This window comes from Neolamprologus brichardi, chromosome 6 (genome assembly GCF_056152115.1).
Source record: "Neolamprologus brichardi isolate AB-2024 chromosome 6, ASM5615211v1, whole genome shotgun sequence".
NCBI classification, from domain to species: domain Eukaryota; kingdom Metazoa; phylum Chordata; class Actinopteri; order Cichliformes; family Cichlidae; genus Neolamprologus; species Neolamprologus brichardi.
In genome coordinates, this window is record NC_142109.1 from 27,674,344 (window position 1) to 27,690,753 (window position 16,410).

Here is a 16,410-nt window from a genome sequence, read left to right on the forward strand (position 1 = left end):
CTGGACCGTTACACTGCTAGTTCTTCCACTGAAGACTGTTTTTTAATTCTCAACATCAAAGTCCAATCTGTTTTACACCAAAGTTATCAGACTGACTGGCAAATTTTAGGTGCATGGTGAAATTTTAGACCTAAATGCAAGAGGTCAGATTGGGACCTCTGAGCCAGCTCAGTGGAGCAAAATCCAAAAATATAACTGAAGAGCTGGAAGAGGTCCAGAAGTTAAATTTAAGCTAAATTTAAATCATGCATGTTTTTATTTGTTTGTGGACAGAGTCACAGAACTTTATGATCCAAACATGTACAGAAAATATCTTCTTTTTTTATGATTTTCCCATTCCCACCTCTTTTTCTTTTCAGGAATATACACCGCACTGGTGTCAGTTTCCAATCGTTATGAGAACATCACTAAGAGCATCAACATGAGCGTCTACAGCATCCTCACTCATGTCAATATACAGACGGAGCCAGCACTTCTCCTCGCTGGCAAATCAGCTTTTTTTGAGGCTCACCCTTTGCCCACACCGTATGGAATTCACTATGAGTGGCACTTTGGAGATGGCTCTGTCACTCAAATAGGTCGCCGCGTGCCGCACACCTTTACAGAGTCGGGCAACTTCACTGTTTGTGTTTCAGTAAACAACACCATCAGCTCTAATAGTGCCTGTGCTGAGATGTTTGTGTATAAGGAGATTGAAGATCTAACAGCTAAAAGCACTTCTCCCACAGAGCTTCACAGTCCTACAAAGGTGTGGGCACACCTTCGTTCGGGTAACAACATCACATGGACATTCGCAATGGGTGATGGAAAAATTTATACTCAATCCGAGCCTAACGTGTCACATACCTATACGAAAGATGGTAACTATACAGTAAATGTGACTGCTATGAATGCTGTAAGCTCTGGATGGACAATCCTTCCAGTTCACGTGTTTGTCTTCCAAGTTATAAGAATGGAGCCTTCCGGATGTGTCCGAGAGCAGACCACTGTCAACTTTCAAGCCTGGGTGTCTGGTAACGCATCAGCTCACCTTTACGAATGGAGCTTTGGGGACGGAAGTCCCAACGAGACACACCGTGGCAACCCCAGAGTCTCTCACACTTATTTGGCAAGTGGGAATTACCACCTTTCCTTGCTCCTTTCCACTGGTTTGAACAAGACCACCAAGGCCAATTTCTTCACCTGGGTGTGTGTGCAGCCAGCTTTGACCAACATCAGCCTTACCCCTGAGAAATCCCATTATGCTGTGGGAGAAGAAATACAATTCTGGGTTAGAGCTGAACCTCAATTTAACTACAGTTATCAGTGGGACTTTGGTAGAGAGGAAGACCCTGTGCTCATTCATGGTTCAGGGAGTATGGTGAAAGCATTTAAGAACCCAGGTCTCTACATGGTGACGGTAAATGTTTTCAATAACATCTCCAGCAGTAATGCTAGTGCTGTCATTGAGGTTCTGATGCCCATTGGACCAATTGTCATTCAGCATAATGGCACAAAGTATGATAATTTGACACTTGGAGCACCATACACTTTTATCAGTTCTTCATTGGCCTCCAATGTCACTTACACCTGGAACTTTGGAGATGGAAATCAGCTTACAGGACAGAATGTCCTTCATACCTACAACATCTCTGGAAAATACAATATCACGTTGAAAGCAGCCAACACAGTTAGTCAGAATGATACTACTTTAACAGTTATTGTGATTGCACCAATCAGTGGGTTGAGAGTCAATGCAAGCTTGGTAAAAGTCCCTCTCAACGAGTCAGTCACCTTTGAAGCCCAAATGGCGGAGGGCGATCGGTTAAATGCGCGGTATTCTTGGATACTGTGTGACCACTGTACCTCAATCCCAGGGACCTACAAGATGTATTACACCTTTCGTTCAGTTGGGACTTTCAACATCATTGTGACGGCAGAGAATGATGTAGGAACAGCACAAGCAAATATCTTCCTGTTTGTCCAACGTGAGTTGGAGGGGCTGCAGATTTTGGCAGATGAGACTGGCAGAGAGGGAGGCACCAGATTGGATGGTTGTTGCTACCCTACAAACCGAGGTCTCAAACTGCAAGCTGGATTAAAGGAGGGCACCAACATGACCTTTACTTGGAACATCATCAGAGAGCTAGATCCTGACAGCTCATTCAACAAAACTGGGAAAACAGTTCAACTGAATTTTCCCAAGCCCGGTCCTTGTGTCATCTTACTCTGGGCAGCCAACCTTCTGGGCCAGCTCTCTATTAACAGAACCATTCGCTTTCTAGAACCAGCTGGAGATGTGCACCTTCAGATCAGCAAAAACCCAGTGGCAGTCGATGTTTCAGTAAATCTCACAGTACTGACTACAGAAGGCTCAGACCTACAGTATCGTTGGTCTGTAGATGGGCATGCTCTGCAGTGGAATATGCCTGGGAAGACCCACACCTTCAACACTATTGGGGAAAAACAAGTAACCGTTGAGGTCTTTAATGAAGTTAGCTCAAAGACTGTGTCAAAGCGTGTTAGTGTCCAGGAAGTAATTTCTGGCCTAATCTTCTCAGTCACCAATGGGACTCAGGACAGTTACATAGCAACGCGTGACAGCATCTTTCTACAGGGGAAGGTAGTGACAGGAACCAATGTGACATGGACATGGCTGCTGGATGGAAAAACAGAAACGGGAAAGAAAACATCTGTAATTTTTCAGGAGCCAAAGATAGCCACTGTTACTTTGAATGCCACTAATGGTGTCAGCTCGCAAGTGTTTTCAAAGGAATTCTTTGTTCAGGAAAGGATTGATAAGTTGGACTTTAAGGCAAGTAAGACGTGTGTAGCAGTGAATGAAAAGGTGGACTTCATTATTTCCATGGCAGCAGGTTCGGACGTTGAACTGATTCTCAGCATCAGCGGCGATGCAACTGTTTACGCTAAGCCTAATCAGAACTACAGCCACGTATTCAGCAGGGTGGGAACATACAATGCGAATCTCACTGCTCACAACCAGGTAACGTAAAGGAAAAAGTTAGATAATGTACATTGTAAGAACAAGTCAGTTTTACTCAAGATATGAGATAAAACATATATTTAAACAGATACTAAATAAAATACTGTCACTTTTACCCATAATTACCTTTTTTAATGTCCCAAATGTGTTCATCTAGGAAGTATATCATATAAGTTTTCAACATAGTGCCCTTTATAGAGTCAGTGACAGCATTTTTCTGTTTTTTCATGTTTATCAGGGAGTTTTTGAATGTTTTGCGCTGCACTATAAGGGGCAAAGTAGAATAATCAAAATGACTTATGCTAACTGGACTGTAGAAACATATATCATACCAGCATTATGTTAAAACTAATGCCATGTATTGATTTCATGCAGAAATTAGAATAAATTATTTATAGTGCTGTCAGCGTTCATCTCGTTAAAATGACGTTAATGCCATAACCGCGTTAACGGGCAAATCTCCTTTAGCAAGTTATCGCGGATGGCCCTGTGCATGGGGCTGCACTGCGCTAATGCATTAACGAGCTAACCATGCTAATGCGTTGACGCCGTGCAGCCCCATGCATGGGGCGATCCGCGCTAACTCGCTAACGGAGATTTGCCGCGTTAATGCAGTTATGGCATTAACGTCATTTTAACGAGATTAACGCTGACAGCACTTATTATTTATTAAATATGTTAATCAAATCGGCACAATTCCCATATTTGTTTGCCTTGTCTCTATGTCCAGGTCAGTTCTAAGAGAATCAATCTCCATGTTGAGGTGATGGAGCTGGTACATGGGCTCTCCATTGAAGGAATCTCAGATGCAATCGCAGTTGGTGAAAATAAAATGTTTGTGGCCAAAATATTGGCGGGCAGTCCTGTAACTTATCTGTGGACTTTTGATCTGCACCATCACAAGTCATCACATATCGGCAAAGAGGTAAATTTGGTTGTATATTAAAAATTTCATAATATCAACATAAATATCACAGTATAACAGGCAGTGGTTTGCTGTATCTCACTGAATCACATCATTCCAGGCACACTACACTCCAGAAGAACCAGGTAATTTGACCATTCACCTGAAGGTTTTCAACAATCTGCAAGATCAGGAAGTCACCAAGTGGATATTGGTACAGAATGTGCTGAAGTCTGCAGATCTGAATGCTGTTCCACGGAATACTCTCATTAATAAGACGGTGAAATTTAGAGCCAACATTCTCCCCGTATCTAATCCTGTGGTGTGCTTGTGGCACTTTGGCGATGGCTCTGCTCCCGTTCGCACAAACACCACAACTGTGGGATATGAGTACAGACACAAAGGACACTATCTGGTGCAAGTATGTTTCTTTGAATTCTGTTCTATCTGTATCTGTTAGGTTTATTTCTTTAAAAAAATGCTGTATCTTCTAAGTACTGTCATTTTATGAGCTTGTTTCTGTTCCTTGGTAGGTAAACTGCAGTAACATGGTGAGCTGGGTGTTGGCGCAGGTGGAAGTAAACATCAGTGTGTTAGAGTGTGAGGAACCAGAAGTCCACGTGGTTCAAGCTCCACGCTTGTCCATCTGGCGCTCCCAACCCGCTTTGGTAGAGGCCAATGTGGATCTGAAAGGCTGCATACGCTACGGAGCTCAGTACCTCTGGCAGATATTCTCAGGATCCTCTTGCGATAGTGAAATCATGAAGGACCAATCAGTGACCCCCGGAGCTTCGATTCGTCTGCCGGTGGAGGTGGACATGCGGCGGCTGCAGCTGTCGTTGCCTAAGATGGCTTTGGCAGCAGGGAACTACACATTAGTGTTTTCTCTGTCGTATGAAGGTGTGCCTCTGAGGAAGGCTGCCTGTCTGCATTTAAGCATCGTCTCCACTAGGTCAGTAGAAAAAATAGTAACCAAGCATTCATATAAGTTTTTTCTGTGATGTCGATCCTTTTTTCATTATTTACCTTTCAGCATGTAACATGTTTTCCAAACATATTATTATAATAGATTCTGTGTCTGTGAGACAGCTCTGGCTGTTAGCACAGTTGCCCCATGTACCTGCTGTGCAAATCTGTTGTTTTGAACTGTGAATCGTGCAAAGCTACCCTGGTAGAGTCCAAGAAGAAATAATTACAACAGTCTATCTCAAATCAAATTTAATAACCAAACTTAAGGAAATGACTCCATTAACCTCCTAGGACCTGGCGTCCACATATGTGGACATCACATTTTAGGTTATTTAGACCAAAATACTCAATTTTGCTCTACAAGGGCCTGATATTCACTTACGAAGACATTATACTGCTACTGTTCTATTGAAATTTTAAATGAATATCCTCATACGTGGCTCTCATTTTTCTTAGAAACAGAAATTAGGTAAAAAAAAAATAAATCTGGTAATTCTTTGTTTTTACATTCATCAGGTCCCAATCAGCCCAAATATCAAAGAGAAATTAAAAATGCATGCTGTGGAAGAGTTCAGGTCTTAGGAGGTTAATATTTCCTTGAATGTCTTTGTGACATTCACTGAAAACGAGTCTGTTTCTTCCCTTCACAGCATGATTGGAGAGAGGTGCTGTTGGTGTTCTGCTCACGTTGTTTCTAATGCGTTATTGATCCTACACGTTCAAATATGTGAATTTCTTTCCAATTTATCCTTGAAAAGTGCAGCGATATGGTCCGTGAACATAAAATAAAAATGTTTTTGGAGGGGTTTTTTTTATCCTCTTAAATTTCCCATTTTCTTCTTTTGTTCTTCTGTCTTCTAAATCAAATATGGGGATCTATTCACTGTGTTGGAGATAGGTTGGGGATAGTGGCTGGTATAAAGGAGTTTAGATGCTGTTGATGGTAGAACAGACTAAGCTGATATTTAAATGAAATAATTTGCACATCCCAGAGGAGATTAAGAACAAAAGGGTGAGAGATGGATGGTAAAGTGATATAATTTTAAAAAAAGGACTTTGAAGAACAGGGACTAGAGGCTTGGAGAGCAGAGGACATTGACTATTTCACAAGAGTACTGATATTGAAATTTTAAGATGTGACTTAAACATCACAGGAAGTGACAAAGAAATGAGAACAGCAGGAAAACATGTGACTAAGAAGAAGTAAGCTAACAGTGCAGAAATGTAAACCTAAACTGCGAAAGAAAAACTTACAGTAGAAAAAAGTACAGTACTTGCTTTACATGTAGTTCCGCACAACGTACTGTTGAGGTTTTCTTATTAGTTTCTTATTCCACATTTCTCTACTTAAGTATTTTTATATGCATTAATTGTAGAAACATAGCTCTAACTTTACTGTGTCAATGAAATGCAGAATCAGTTCAGTTCTGCATAAGAGATTGCAAGGAATTTCTTGTTTAATTTGAACCCTTTTTCTTTTTAGGCTGGTGCCAATTATAGAAGGAGGCACCTACAGGGTGTGGTCAAGAACACAAGACCTGCAGCTCAGTGCAGAAAAGTCGTATGACCCCAACATGGACCAAAGCAGACAATCACTACTCCACTACCACTGGGAATGTCAAAACACCTCAAAGGTAAGGACAGGGAGTAAATAGGTTGCTTTGGCCTGTTGTTGGTCATTCTGTTGATATCAATTGACATGTCGTGGAGCAACCTTATTGTAGCAGATAAGGTATTAGTGTCATGCATTACAGTTGTGTCTAAAACACAATTGTCTTTGCCCTGCTGGTCAGACAACAGTGTCCCGTCATGTCTCTTAGGTTTCTTTGTTTTGTTTTGCCTTTTTTTTTTTTTTTTTTTTTTTTTTTTTTTAGTCTAATAAGTAAGAGTATTAGGGCTGTGCGATATGACCAAAATCTCATATCCCGATATTAAGACATCTATCGTCCGATAACGATATAAATCACAAAAATGTAACATTTACTGTAAATTCTGTCAATCTCGGGCAGCTCGACTTGCGTGAAGTGTTTCCAGCTGGGCATCGCGTACCTGGAGTCGAGTGTTTTAACACATGCATGAAACCATACATTTTAGACATAAGTTGTAACAGCCGCCGTTTTCTTTATATTTATTATACAGCGTGCTGCGGGGAAAAGCCTGTTCTAACGTTTCAGTCTAAGGTTTATTTTTTAGCACCTGACGGCTCTTTTTTACTTCTCATCCGTAAACACTGCATCTTTCACGTGGTTCAGTTTATTTTGAAAAGTCTCAACAGGATCTTGAGCTTTATTGTGAAAGGTTTATGTGGAACAAGCGGACACGCGGTGGTTTTACCGTCGTTGTTGCTAACGACAACGCATAAAAACAAACGCTTGTCTGTCTGTAGTGTGGTTATATTAAATGTAAGAGAAAGAGAGAACTTTAAGAAATTAATATAGCCACTACAGTGACCATCAAAACGATGAAAAAATATTGCCGTAAACAGTTTATTTTGCCACACCACGAAACAAACGATAGCGTAAAATGAAACGATAGACGTTGTTATATCGTCATCCCATATATATGGTTATATCAAACAGCCCTAAAGAGTATTACATTTTCAAAACAAACTTTGCTCTCAGAAATTTTTATTGCAGTTTTTATGAGTGAATTCATAAAAGGGGTTGGAGGACAGATTCAATTGTGTAAAAGGGGGGGGGGGGGGGGGGGGGGGGGATTACATAACAGTCCCAAACACTGCAACTGCCTTCAGGAGTGGTGTGAAAAAGAGAAATTTGCTTAGGACAGTTTGTGTGCATTGTGTTAAATTGATGAGTGTATGCTGATGTGTGTGTCAATTTAGTGTTTTTCACACTTTGTGCTTTCTTGGCTGGGCGGGAACACATTCTGCCGGAGCAGCAAAAAAACCCGCAATATAAGACCCAGTGGGATGGGAGTGTCCAGAATAGTTTGTGTGCATAGTTGTATTTCCATTTTCATGAGGACCAGTTTTAGTGGAGAACTTTTGAATGAGACAATTGAAGGTGAGGATATTTGGACCAGGCCAGTATGTCAATATGACAAATGTTAGAGAAGTACAGGGCCAACGAGGTGATCGCAAAGATAGTTGTGCAGAGATGTACGGGTGTCCATCTGATCACATAGGCATTTAAAGGGTTATGTAAGTGTTTAGACATAAACTCTGCATTCCACAGCTGGTGCTTTGCTCCCCACCCTGACAATTACACAGTCCACATAAACACATACACACACTCACACACAGTTGTGCAGTACTATTGATTAAAAAAAGACACTCAGTTCAAAGACTGAAAGAGGAATTAACAAGATCCCAGGTCTTGAAATGTTCAACACAACATCCCTGACCTTGAATACAAACACAATTGAACATGATGACAGAGGTGGTTAATAAAAGATGAAATAACTGACAAATCATCTTATAAACTACATTTTGCATGGCAGCGGATCTTTGCTTTGTTTTTTAAATACAGCGCACAAAATCAAATATAACATCTGTGACCATTTTTACTTGGCTGTTCACTTGGTGACTATTTAAGTTGTGTTACAAAATTTACCATACAACTACAGTTGTGAAAATTAGGAGTTTGTGCTGCTTACAGGATGGGAAATAAACTTGGCACACACAGTATTACAGTCATTATGCACGCTCACATAAAAACGGATGTTTTTCAGGTCAGGCTACTGTTCGGGCACACAAAATGATCTTTATGAGTGCTGCCTGCTCCAGTGAGAGATGTTATCAGATAATGATGACGATAAAATGGCAAGAAGGTGTAAAGAATATAAAAAATAACCATAAAGTAAAATCCAACACTGTTGCAAATAAGAAAAAATATTAATGGTGCAGAAAATCAGTAATTTCGGGACCTGTCACTCAGAGTTTTAAAATAAACATTTCAATTTACGTCAGTTATTTCCGTGCTGACTATGCTCACAGTGCTGCTATTTACATGTGTTTCTAAAGTGTGGGTGCATATCAAAGCTCTGAAACGTTTAACTTGATGCATTTAAAAATTAAATGTAACTTTGTCGTTTGCAGATACCTCTTTACTTTTTCCCCATGTTTGTCTCTAGATAAAATAATTAAATATATTTAAACTCTTATCAAATATGTTTTTTTTAAGCTACTCTGGGACTTAAAAGTTGGATAAGCAGTTTTATACATATCAAATACATGAAAGTGCAAGATTAGGTTGGACTTTAAAAAACAGAGGGCCTCATTTTAATGTTAACAGGAAGTGTATTTATTGAGTATTTGATTGATTTTATCCTTGTGGTAATGGCCTGTGGTTTTTAGCTCAGCTGCAGGAGAACAGGTTGGGCAGAATGGTACGGGAGCAGAGCCAGGTGACTGACTCACCTGTTGCAAGCTGGCTAATCAACCTCTCCTTTTATGCAGTAGCATGCTGAAACCAGATGACACACATGCTGAGACTCATAGCTGATGGTGGGCTTTTGTCCAAACTTAGGAGAAGATATTCCTTTAGCTTCGCTTAGAGTTGAGTGTGCCTCGCCATGCCAGGCAAGCTCCAGTGGAGCACACAGGGTTTTAGTTTATGCAGTATGTGTGAACACTCGCCAATAAAAGTCTGTTTGCTGCTCTACCCGGTCTCTGTCCGTGCCTGTGCTGAGGAGAACCCACGGGCAGCACAAACCTCTGATACAGCCTCTTTTAGTACTACTGAAAAATCCAAGCGTCAGCCTTAATCTTCTTAACACTCTCCACCAATTAATAATTGACCATGTTGGTGTGTTTCTTACCCTTATTCCAGCCATTATTATTGGAACTTGCTTTTCACATGTATCTATCAGAGCTCTCGTCACCAATTGGTGCACAACACAGCAACAAGGCTGCTAAAAAAACAAGGCAGCACTCTCATATCACACGTATTCTCTCTTCCCGTCACTGGCTTCTAATGAGCTTAAGAATCCACTTTAACATCCCATTATTAACAGCTGACAACATGGACAGGCCCCTGCTTATTTATTGGAGCTACTGAGACCTCAAATTTTCATAGTTCTTAATAGTTCCACGCGCCATGTTCTGCTACAACCCCAAAAGTGATCAGACTTTTGTTGCTGTAGCACCCAAACTTTGGAACAGCCTTCCTGATGCTGTCGGGTCTGTGATTTATTTGAAACAAGTACTGGAAACTTATTTTTGTAGGTCGGCTTTCCCTTAATCTCTCCCCAATTATTTTGGGCCATAGTTTACAAATGTAAGTGTGTTTGTTGGAATGAATTTGAGACTGTGTGGAACAGGATTTTGTACAACTTGACAGACAGACAACATAAATAAAAAACTGCTGCAAATTCTCTTTTCAGGGTCCAGAGCACTGCTCCACCCTGAACTTCGGCCTGGGCTCCAGCGGCCCTGTGCTGGGGATCTCTGGCTCAGAACTGGAGGCTGAGGTTGAATACACTTTCAAACTGACCATAAGCAAAGACGGCCTGGCACCAGAGTCCACCACACAGACTGTAAGTCTCCTTTTTTATACATATTAAATACATATTAATCAGAAAAGTCAATTGTCATTAAGTTATACACAGATTTTTCTTGGTCTTTATATTTTCAGCTTTCCCAGTTTCTTTCTATTAATACTTATTAATAATGCTTCTTCTAAAAAAAAAAATGTTTCACAACTTTTGGTTAATTGATCATCGGTGAAAGATATTAATTAGTTATATAAGAAAAATGATTTATTTTTTTGCCATATGTACTGTTGAAATGGTTGATTCACATATTAAACATGACCAAAGTTTGCAAGTAGTCTCTATAAGCCCAAATGCTCAGCATTCAGACAGCTTAAAACTGAATACTTCTCTGCATGAGCTGGCTCAACAATATCTAAAACCCTAGTTAAAGATGATGAGTATCAAAACAGCAGTTATCAACAGCTGTGTTAATCCAGGATTTCTGCTTCCAATTCTGTGCACACTCATATAAATGTGGGGTTTCACGGGTCACACAAAATGATCCCTATGAGTGCTGCCTACTCAGAGACATTATCAGATAATGATAAAGTTGTGATAAAATCTATAAATAACATAAAGATTTAGCAATAAAATACAACAGTGTTGCAAATAAAACAAGAGATTAATGCTCAGAAAATCATTAATCTTTTAGAGATTTAGCGTATAGAACGGTAAACTAAACATTTTAATTACACTTAATTGATTTAATGCTGAATAAGATCTTGGCTCTTTATTTTAACAGCTTATTTAAATTGATGACAGAAGATGGGATTTTTACTGGATACATTCAAACTTTAACATTTACACACGTTCTGCATTATCAAATGGATACATGCATGTTTCAGTCACATTGGCATACACCGTTTCCACAGCTGTATCTTTACAAGTTGGCTTGATTTGCGATGTTAGTAAGGTACAGTTTAACAAGTTGCACATATAATATGCACTCGCCCAGCAGAGACTCTACGTTGCATTTAAAACATGTTGTAAACAAGAAGCAATCAGAGAGTGCAAACCTTCGCCAAGACAGCTCAGTGTCTGGCCAATATTTACTTTGAAGTGTATTTTATTTTAAATATTCATTATATTATGTTCATTTTCTTTACTTTGTTCTTTTTAAACATACTTTAAGATGTTTGTAGTGCAGTTAAAACAAGTGCAAGCAGCAGGCTTTTGTTATTTACAATGCTGAAACCCATTTTAATATACTTGACATAATTTTGAATATGGGATTTTATTTTTTATTAATGTGGATATAAATAGTCTCTTTGAAGATACAAAACATTTTGGGGTCAACTTGAAAGAAAGGCACTTCAAAGGCTGGATGCAAACTATAATGTGATGTTTAGAATCCACATATACCTGCATTATTTCCTAAATGTTGCCAATACAAACAAAGGCAGTAGCACTTTAAGTACAATTTTAAAGAGAAAAGACATTTTATATAAGTTTGAGGTGCGAGGTCCAACATAATATGGTATTAAGAATTCCTATTTATCACTCCCCATATGCCTCTATGTTATTAATATAAACAATGGAAGTGTGAAATCTAGTTTTAATAGTAAATAGTTCTGCATAGTATTATTATCACTTTCACCTTGAGATCAGTCTGTTTACCTTGAATGAAGGTCAGATGGGACATGATATTTTAAATCTTTATATAGTACTTTCTTAAAAAATTTTGAGCTATTGTGTTTACAGACAGTAAGAATGACACAGCTGCAAACACACCTCAAAAACACAATCTTCTTGGTGGATATAATAAAAGAAACAATAAAACGCTACTAGCCGATTTTAAACTTTGAACATAAACTGTTTCCAGTTTATGTGTTCAGCACAAGTTACCACAGTGATTTAGTGAAGTAAAAATAGGGCTACTTTAAGGACATTTAAGCTCAACATTTCTCTGTAAGAAATTCATCTCACTTTGTCGTGCAGCCCTCTGCTTTTCTAACTTTGGAGCAGCCAATCAGAAGAAAAGTGGTTTAAAGAGAGGGGAAAGGGAGCTTAAAGTGTAAGGCAGAGCAAGAAGAAAAGAAATGTGAACAAAAAAGCTGTTGTGATGCAGCCATAACATGGCATGACACAAGTGTTTCCTATTGTAATAATGAACCATGGCAAATATTATGAGGGTTCCAGTGCAGACTGCAGATTTGTGGTCCAAGGTTCTTGTTCTGTGTGCTGATCACTGTTTAGAAATGCAAGTAAATAAAAAAGGTTTAAACACGAAATTTTCTTTAAATAATAGTTCAATAATAATTGGGGGAAACAGTATTGCTTTTTTTCCTTAAAGATTGTGCATATATAACGTTTTCTTTTCAGGTGGTTAAACGTTCTCTTTTCAGATCTTGGTGACTGCATCCCTGCATGTCTGTTTTTGTAACAGGTGCTCGTCCAAAGCGGCCACATTCCCATTGTGTATCTTGAGTGTGTGTCCTGTAAGGCCCAGTCGATTTACGAGGTCAGCCAGAACTCGTATGTCTACCTCCGAGGAACCTGCACCAACTGCAAGGGCGTTCTTCATGTGGTAAAAACTCACACAAACCCTGACATCAAGCTTTAAGGGCAGAATCTGGCTAAAAATGTCTTTCTATGTCTCAGCAAAATGAGGTCACGGCACCACAGAAGCAACAGTGAAGTCAACGTTTCCACGTCCCTTTCTTCTCTTTCTTCTTCTGCTGCCCCACCTCTCTCCTTAATTCAGACTTTCCCTGGGATTCGTGATGCAGGCAGTAGTGTGTGGGCGTGAGAATGAGGTCATCCCTTAAGCTGAGCCAGAGAGAATATGTTGTGTTGAACTTACATAAGGAAACAATTTGAAAGACAAAACAATCATTGAGTTTCTGGAGTGCGAACTGCACCTACCAGCTGACATTGCTCAGCTGCAGTATAACCAATGTCACTTTGTTAGGATTACACTATACTTTCCATACTGACTGGAGTATATTTGAATTTTGGACTCTCTACACATATCTGACTCAATATGTGTAGTCATTACATACTAATATGTCTTTAGTAAAGGGAAAGATATCCATCAGCTTGAAAAGAAAAAACTTTAGCAAGTTTTGTCTCACTTACACATCATCAGTTTTAACGTTTAATCATTTATACAGTACTTATTGCAATTCTAAGTTATAAGTAACTTAGGAGACTTAACTTGTCTGTCTCCTAAGAAAAATGTCAGGTTTGTCATGCATGTGGACGCTTTAGAAATATTGTACACATAAATTGTAGGAAAAAAGTTTCTCAAGAGGAACTAAATTATTAATAAGGAAAAAGCTAAAATTACGGGTCAAAGGTTACCGCCTCTTTTGAGCACTTTAAGAATACTTATTTTATTATCATGATGATTTAAAAGCTATCCATCTTTAAAGGGCATAGTTTGACATTTTAAGGAATACACTTATTGCTGAGAGTTACATCAGAATGCGTCCCTCATGTCTAGTAACACTACTCTAGATGTAAGCAGTCCAACAAAGCGTGTCCCTGTAAACTTTTATCGGAGTACAGTGGCCCCTCGCTATAACGCAGTTCACCTTTTGCGGTCTCGCTGTTTCCTGGATTTTTTTGTGCAATTTTGCGTGGTTTTTTTTGTTTTTGGGTTGTTGTTTTTTACACTGCATTGTTTTCTGCGTTCTGATTGGCTGTAGACCATTGTCAGTCAGTCTTGTGCCGTGTCTCCTGTACAGTATAGAATGCGTTCAGCTTATCAAATGATTTAAATCTTCTATTGCTAGCAGTGTGACTCTGCCGTGCTGTACTGTATGTTTGTAAGTTTTCTCCAACAATCACAAAAATGTCAGTGAAACGTTTTGCACCGTCAACTGCACCTACGAGTGCCTTTGGTTTCATTCTATAATTATTTTTCTACAAAGGTTTGAACTTTGAGAGTCTTTAAACAAGAGATAAGTGTGAAAATGTTCATGCCTGTCTGAGAAAAGTGTATAAAGTTTGTAGTGAGGGGTTTTACAGCCATAAAACATCTATAATAATTGTAAAAAAATAAAGTTGGCTACTTCACAGATTTCACCTATCACGGGTTATTTTTAGAACGTAACTCCCGCGATAAATGAGGGAACACTGTACTCCAAACTTATCAGTTTTAGCCTTCACTAAACCTTCTGGTATTTTCATGCCAAACGATATTTTCACAAAAACATAATTCATCAAAGCATTATGTCTGGATACAATATCTAAAATAAATGAGGACATTCTAGTCTATAAAGTTTCCACTTGCTGAGCAGTTCCTACCTTTGAAAATGATTTCCATCTCTGTTACATTTTTTTTTCCTCTCGCAGATTTACATTTAGCTCCTCAGTTTTGAGAAGAACTACACCGAAACTATGGCGTTATTTTTGTGCCACTATTCTGAGCGAACGTATTTAAAAAAAAATTGAGCGCACGTAAAAAGAAATTGCAGGTGCAAGTGTTGCATTTTGAGGAGAAACTTATTTTGAGCGAAGAAAAGCTAAATTTGAGTGAACAAAATTCATTGCTGCGTGCAAAAAATGTATTTCAGTGTTTGCTATTATCCAGCCCCTATCCTATTCAGCCCCTGTCGCTCAGGTTTTGCATTTGCATTTCAAAATAATTTCTCCTCAAAATGCAACACTTGCACCTGCAATTTTTTTTACGTGCGCTCAGAATAGTGGCACAAAAATAACACCATACGAAACAGTTTGTTTGTGTGGTGGTTGAGCTGTTTGAAAAGTTGTGTTTTGAAATGACCTGCCCCTTGAAATTTTTCATCTGATTATCCAGCCAACTGTCAAACTGTTTTATAATGGTGTGCCTTTTATTCCCAACTCATCTTTTCAACTGCAACTCAAGCAGGAAAAAGCACACTGGTGTCACTGATATCACTGATGTCACTAATATCAAGAACGGAGAGTTACAGGCTGTTTTCCTTCTCTGTCTTAGCGCTGGAGTGCCATGACGCTAAAGAATGAGACTCTGGTCCTAGACTCCTCCTCCACCACGACAGGAAGCGACGGTATGAATCTGGTGCTACGGCAGGGGGTCCTGCGGCATAATGATTCCTATGTCTTCACCCTGCATGTGACTGACAGCAGCTTAAATGGCGAGGGCGCTGCTTCTATCACACTGCATCACAACAAGGCCCCGGCTGGTGGGGAATGTCACCTGAGAGCTGGAGGGGAGGCAGGAGTGGCCTACGCCGATCTTCATGGTGAAGGCAGGAGGATACGCACACTGCTGGACCGCGTACACTTCAACTGCTCTGGTAGGAAGAAGGAAATGTGACTTAAATCTTTTTAATTATCATATCCTTTATAGGGATTATTGTCTTTTGACCCTGCATTAATTTGAACCCGTTAGGTTACAGTGATCTGGGTGACTCTGAAACGACATTGCTGTACAGTCTGCTAGTGACACGCTGCAAAGAAGAATACTGTGAGGACTTTTGCGTGTACAAAGGAAGCAGTCCAGAACACTCGGCCTTCCTGCCTCCAGGTTTCAGCATAGCCCAACATCATGTATACGTGTACATCACAGTGGAGGACCACCAGGGAGCTGCCATCATGCCTCTTAACAAGTAACTCTACTTTATTCGGTTTAGTTCACTTATGAGGAGATTTCAGTCTGAATCTTTTTGAGTCACTTTTAGCTACCATGGTGTTATATTACTGAAATGTTTCAAGGAATCACTACAATCCCCAATGTATTTGCTCAGTTGTTGAGTTTCATGGCATCTAGAAGCAACATTGCTGGTATTGTTGCTCTTCTTGTTCACCAGTGACTGCTGTTCCACATGCATATAGTGAAGTTTCAAATTCTATATTCAGTTGTTTTTTTTTCCTGTTTGTGTCCAGGACCATTGAGGTTGTACTGCCAGATCTACCTTCTGGATACAGCAGTCTTCCCCACTGGCTTTCTGATCTGACAGACAGCAAACTCAAAAAGCTGCTGGAGCAAGGAGATTCCCAGAGGGTCAGAGAGTTATCATTGGTTCTTATTACAGTCCTAAATGAGGTAAGAGAGGCCTAGCCATAAAACAGCGATTAATGCAATCATTTGTCAAGTCACACAACAGCTGATAAC

The 16,410-nt window shown here is 39.6% G+C and overlaps 1 protein-coding gene across 2 annotated transcripts in view; it reads left to right on the plus strand.

Moving 5' to 3' along the window:
• The window catches only part of pkd1a (polycystic kidney disease 1a), an 80,142-nt gene that overhangs the window by 38,207 nt on the left and 25,525 nt on the right, over nt 1-16,410 (plus strand). For both annotated transcript variants that reach the window (XM_087841977.1, XM_087841979.1), the window contains exons 19-28: nt 360-2,983; nt 3,714-3,908; nt 4,009-4,308; nt 4,421-4,839; nt 6,340-6,490; nt 10,200-10,352; nt 12,736-12,876; nt 15,271-15,592; nt 15,688-15,904; nt 16,182-16,341. In XM_087841977.1, coding sequence (XP_087698103.1) covers nt 360-2,983; nt 3,714-3,908; nt 4,009-4,308; nt 4,421-4,839; nt 6,340-6,490; nt 10,200-10,352; nt 12,736-12,876; nt 15,271-15,592; nt 15,688-15,904; nt 16,182-16,341 — 4,682 coding nt within the window. The remainder of the gene's footprint in view (nt 1-359; nt 2,984-3,713; nt 3,909-4,008; nt 4,309-4,420; nt 4,840-6,339; nt 6,491-10,199; nt 10,353-12,735; nt 12,877-15,270; nt 15,593-15,687; nt 15,905-16,181; nt 16,342-16,410) is intronic.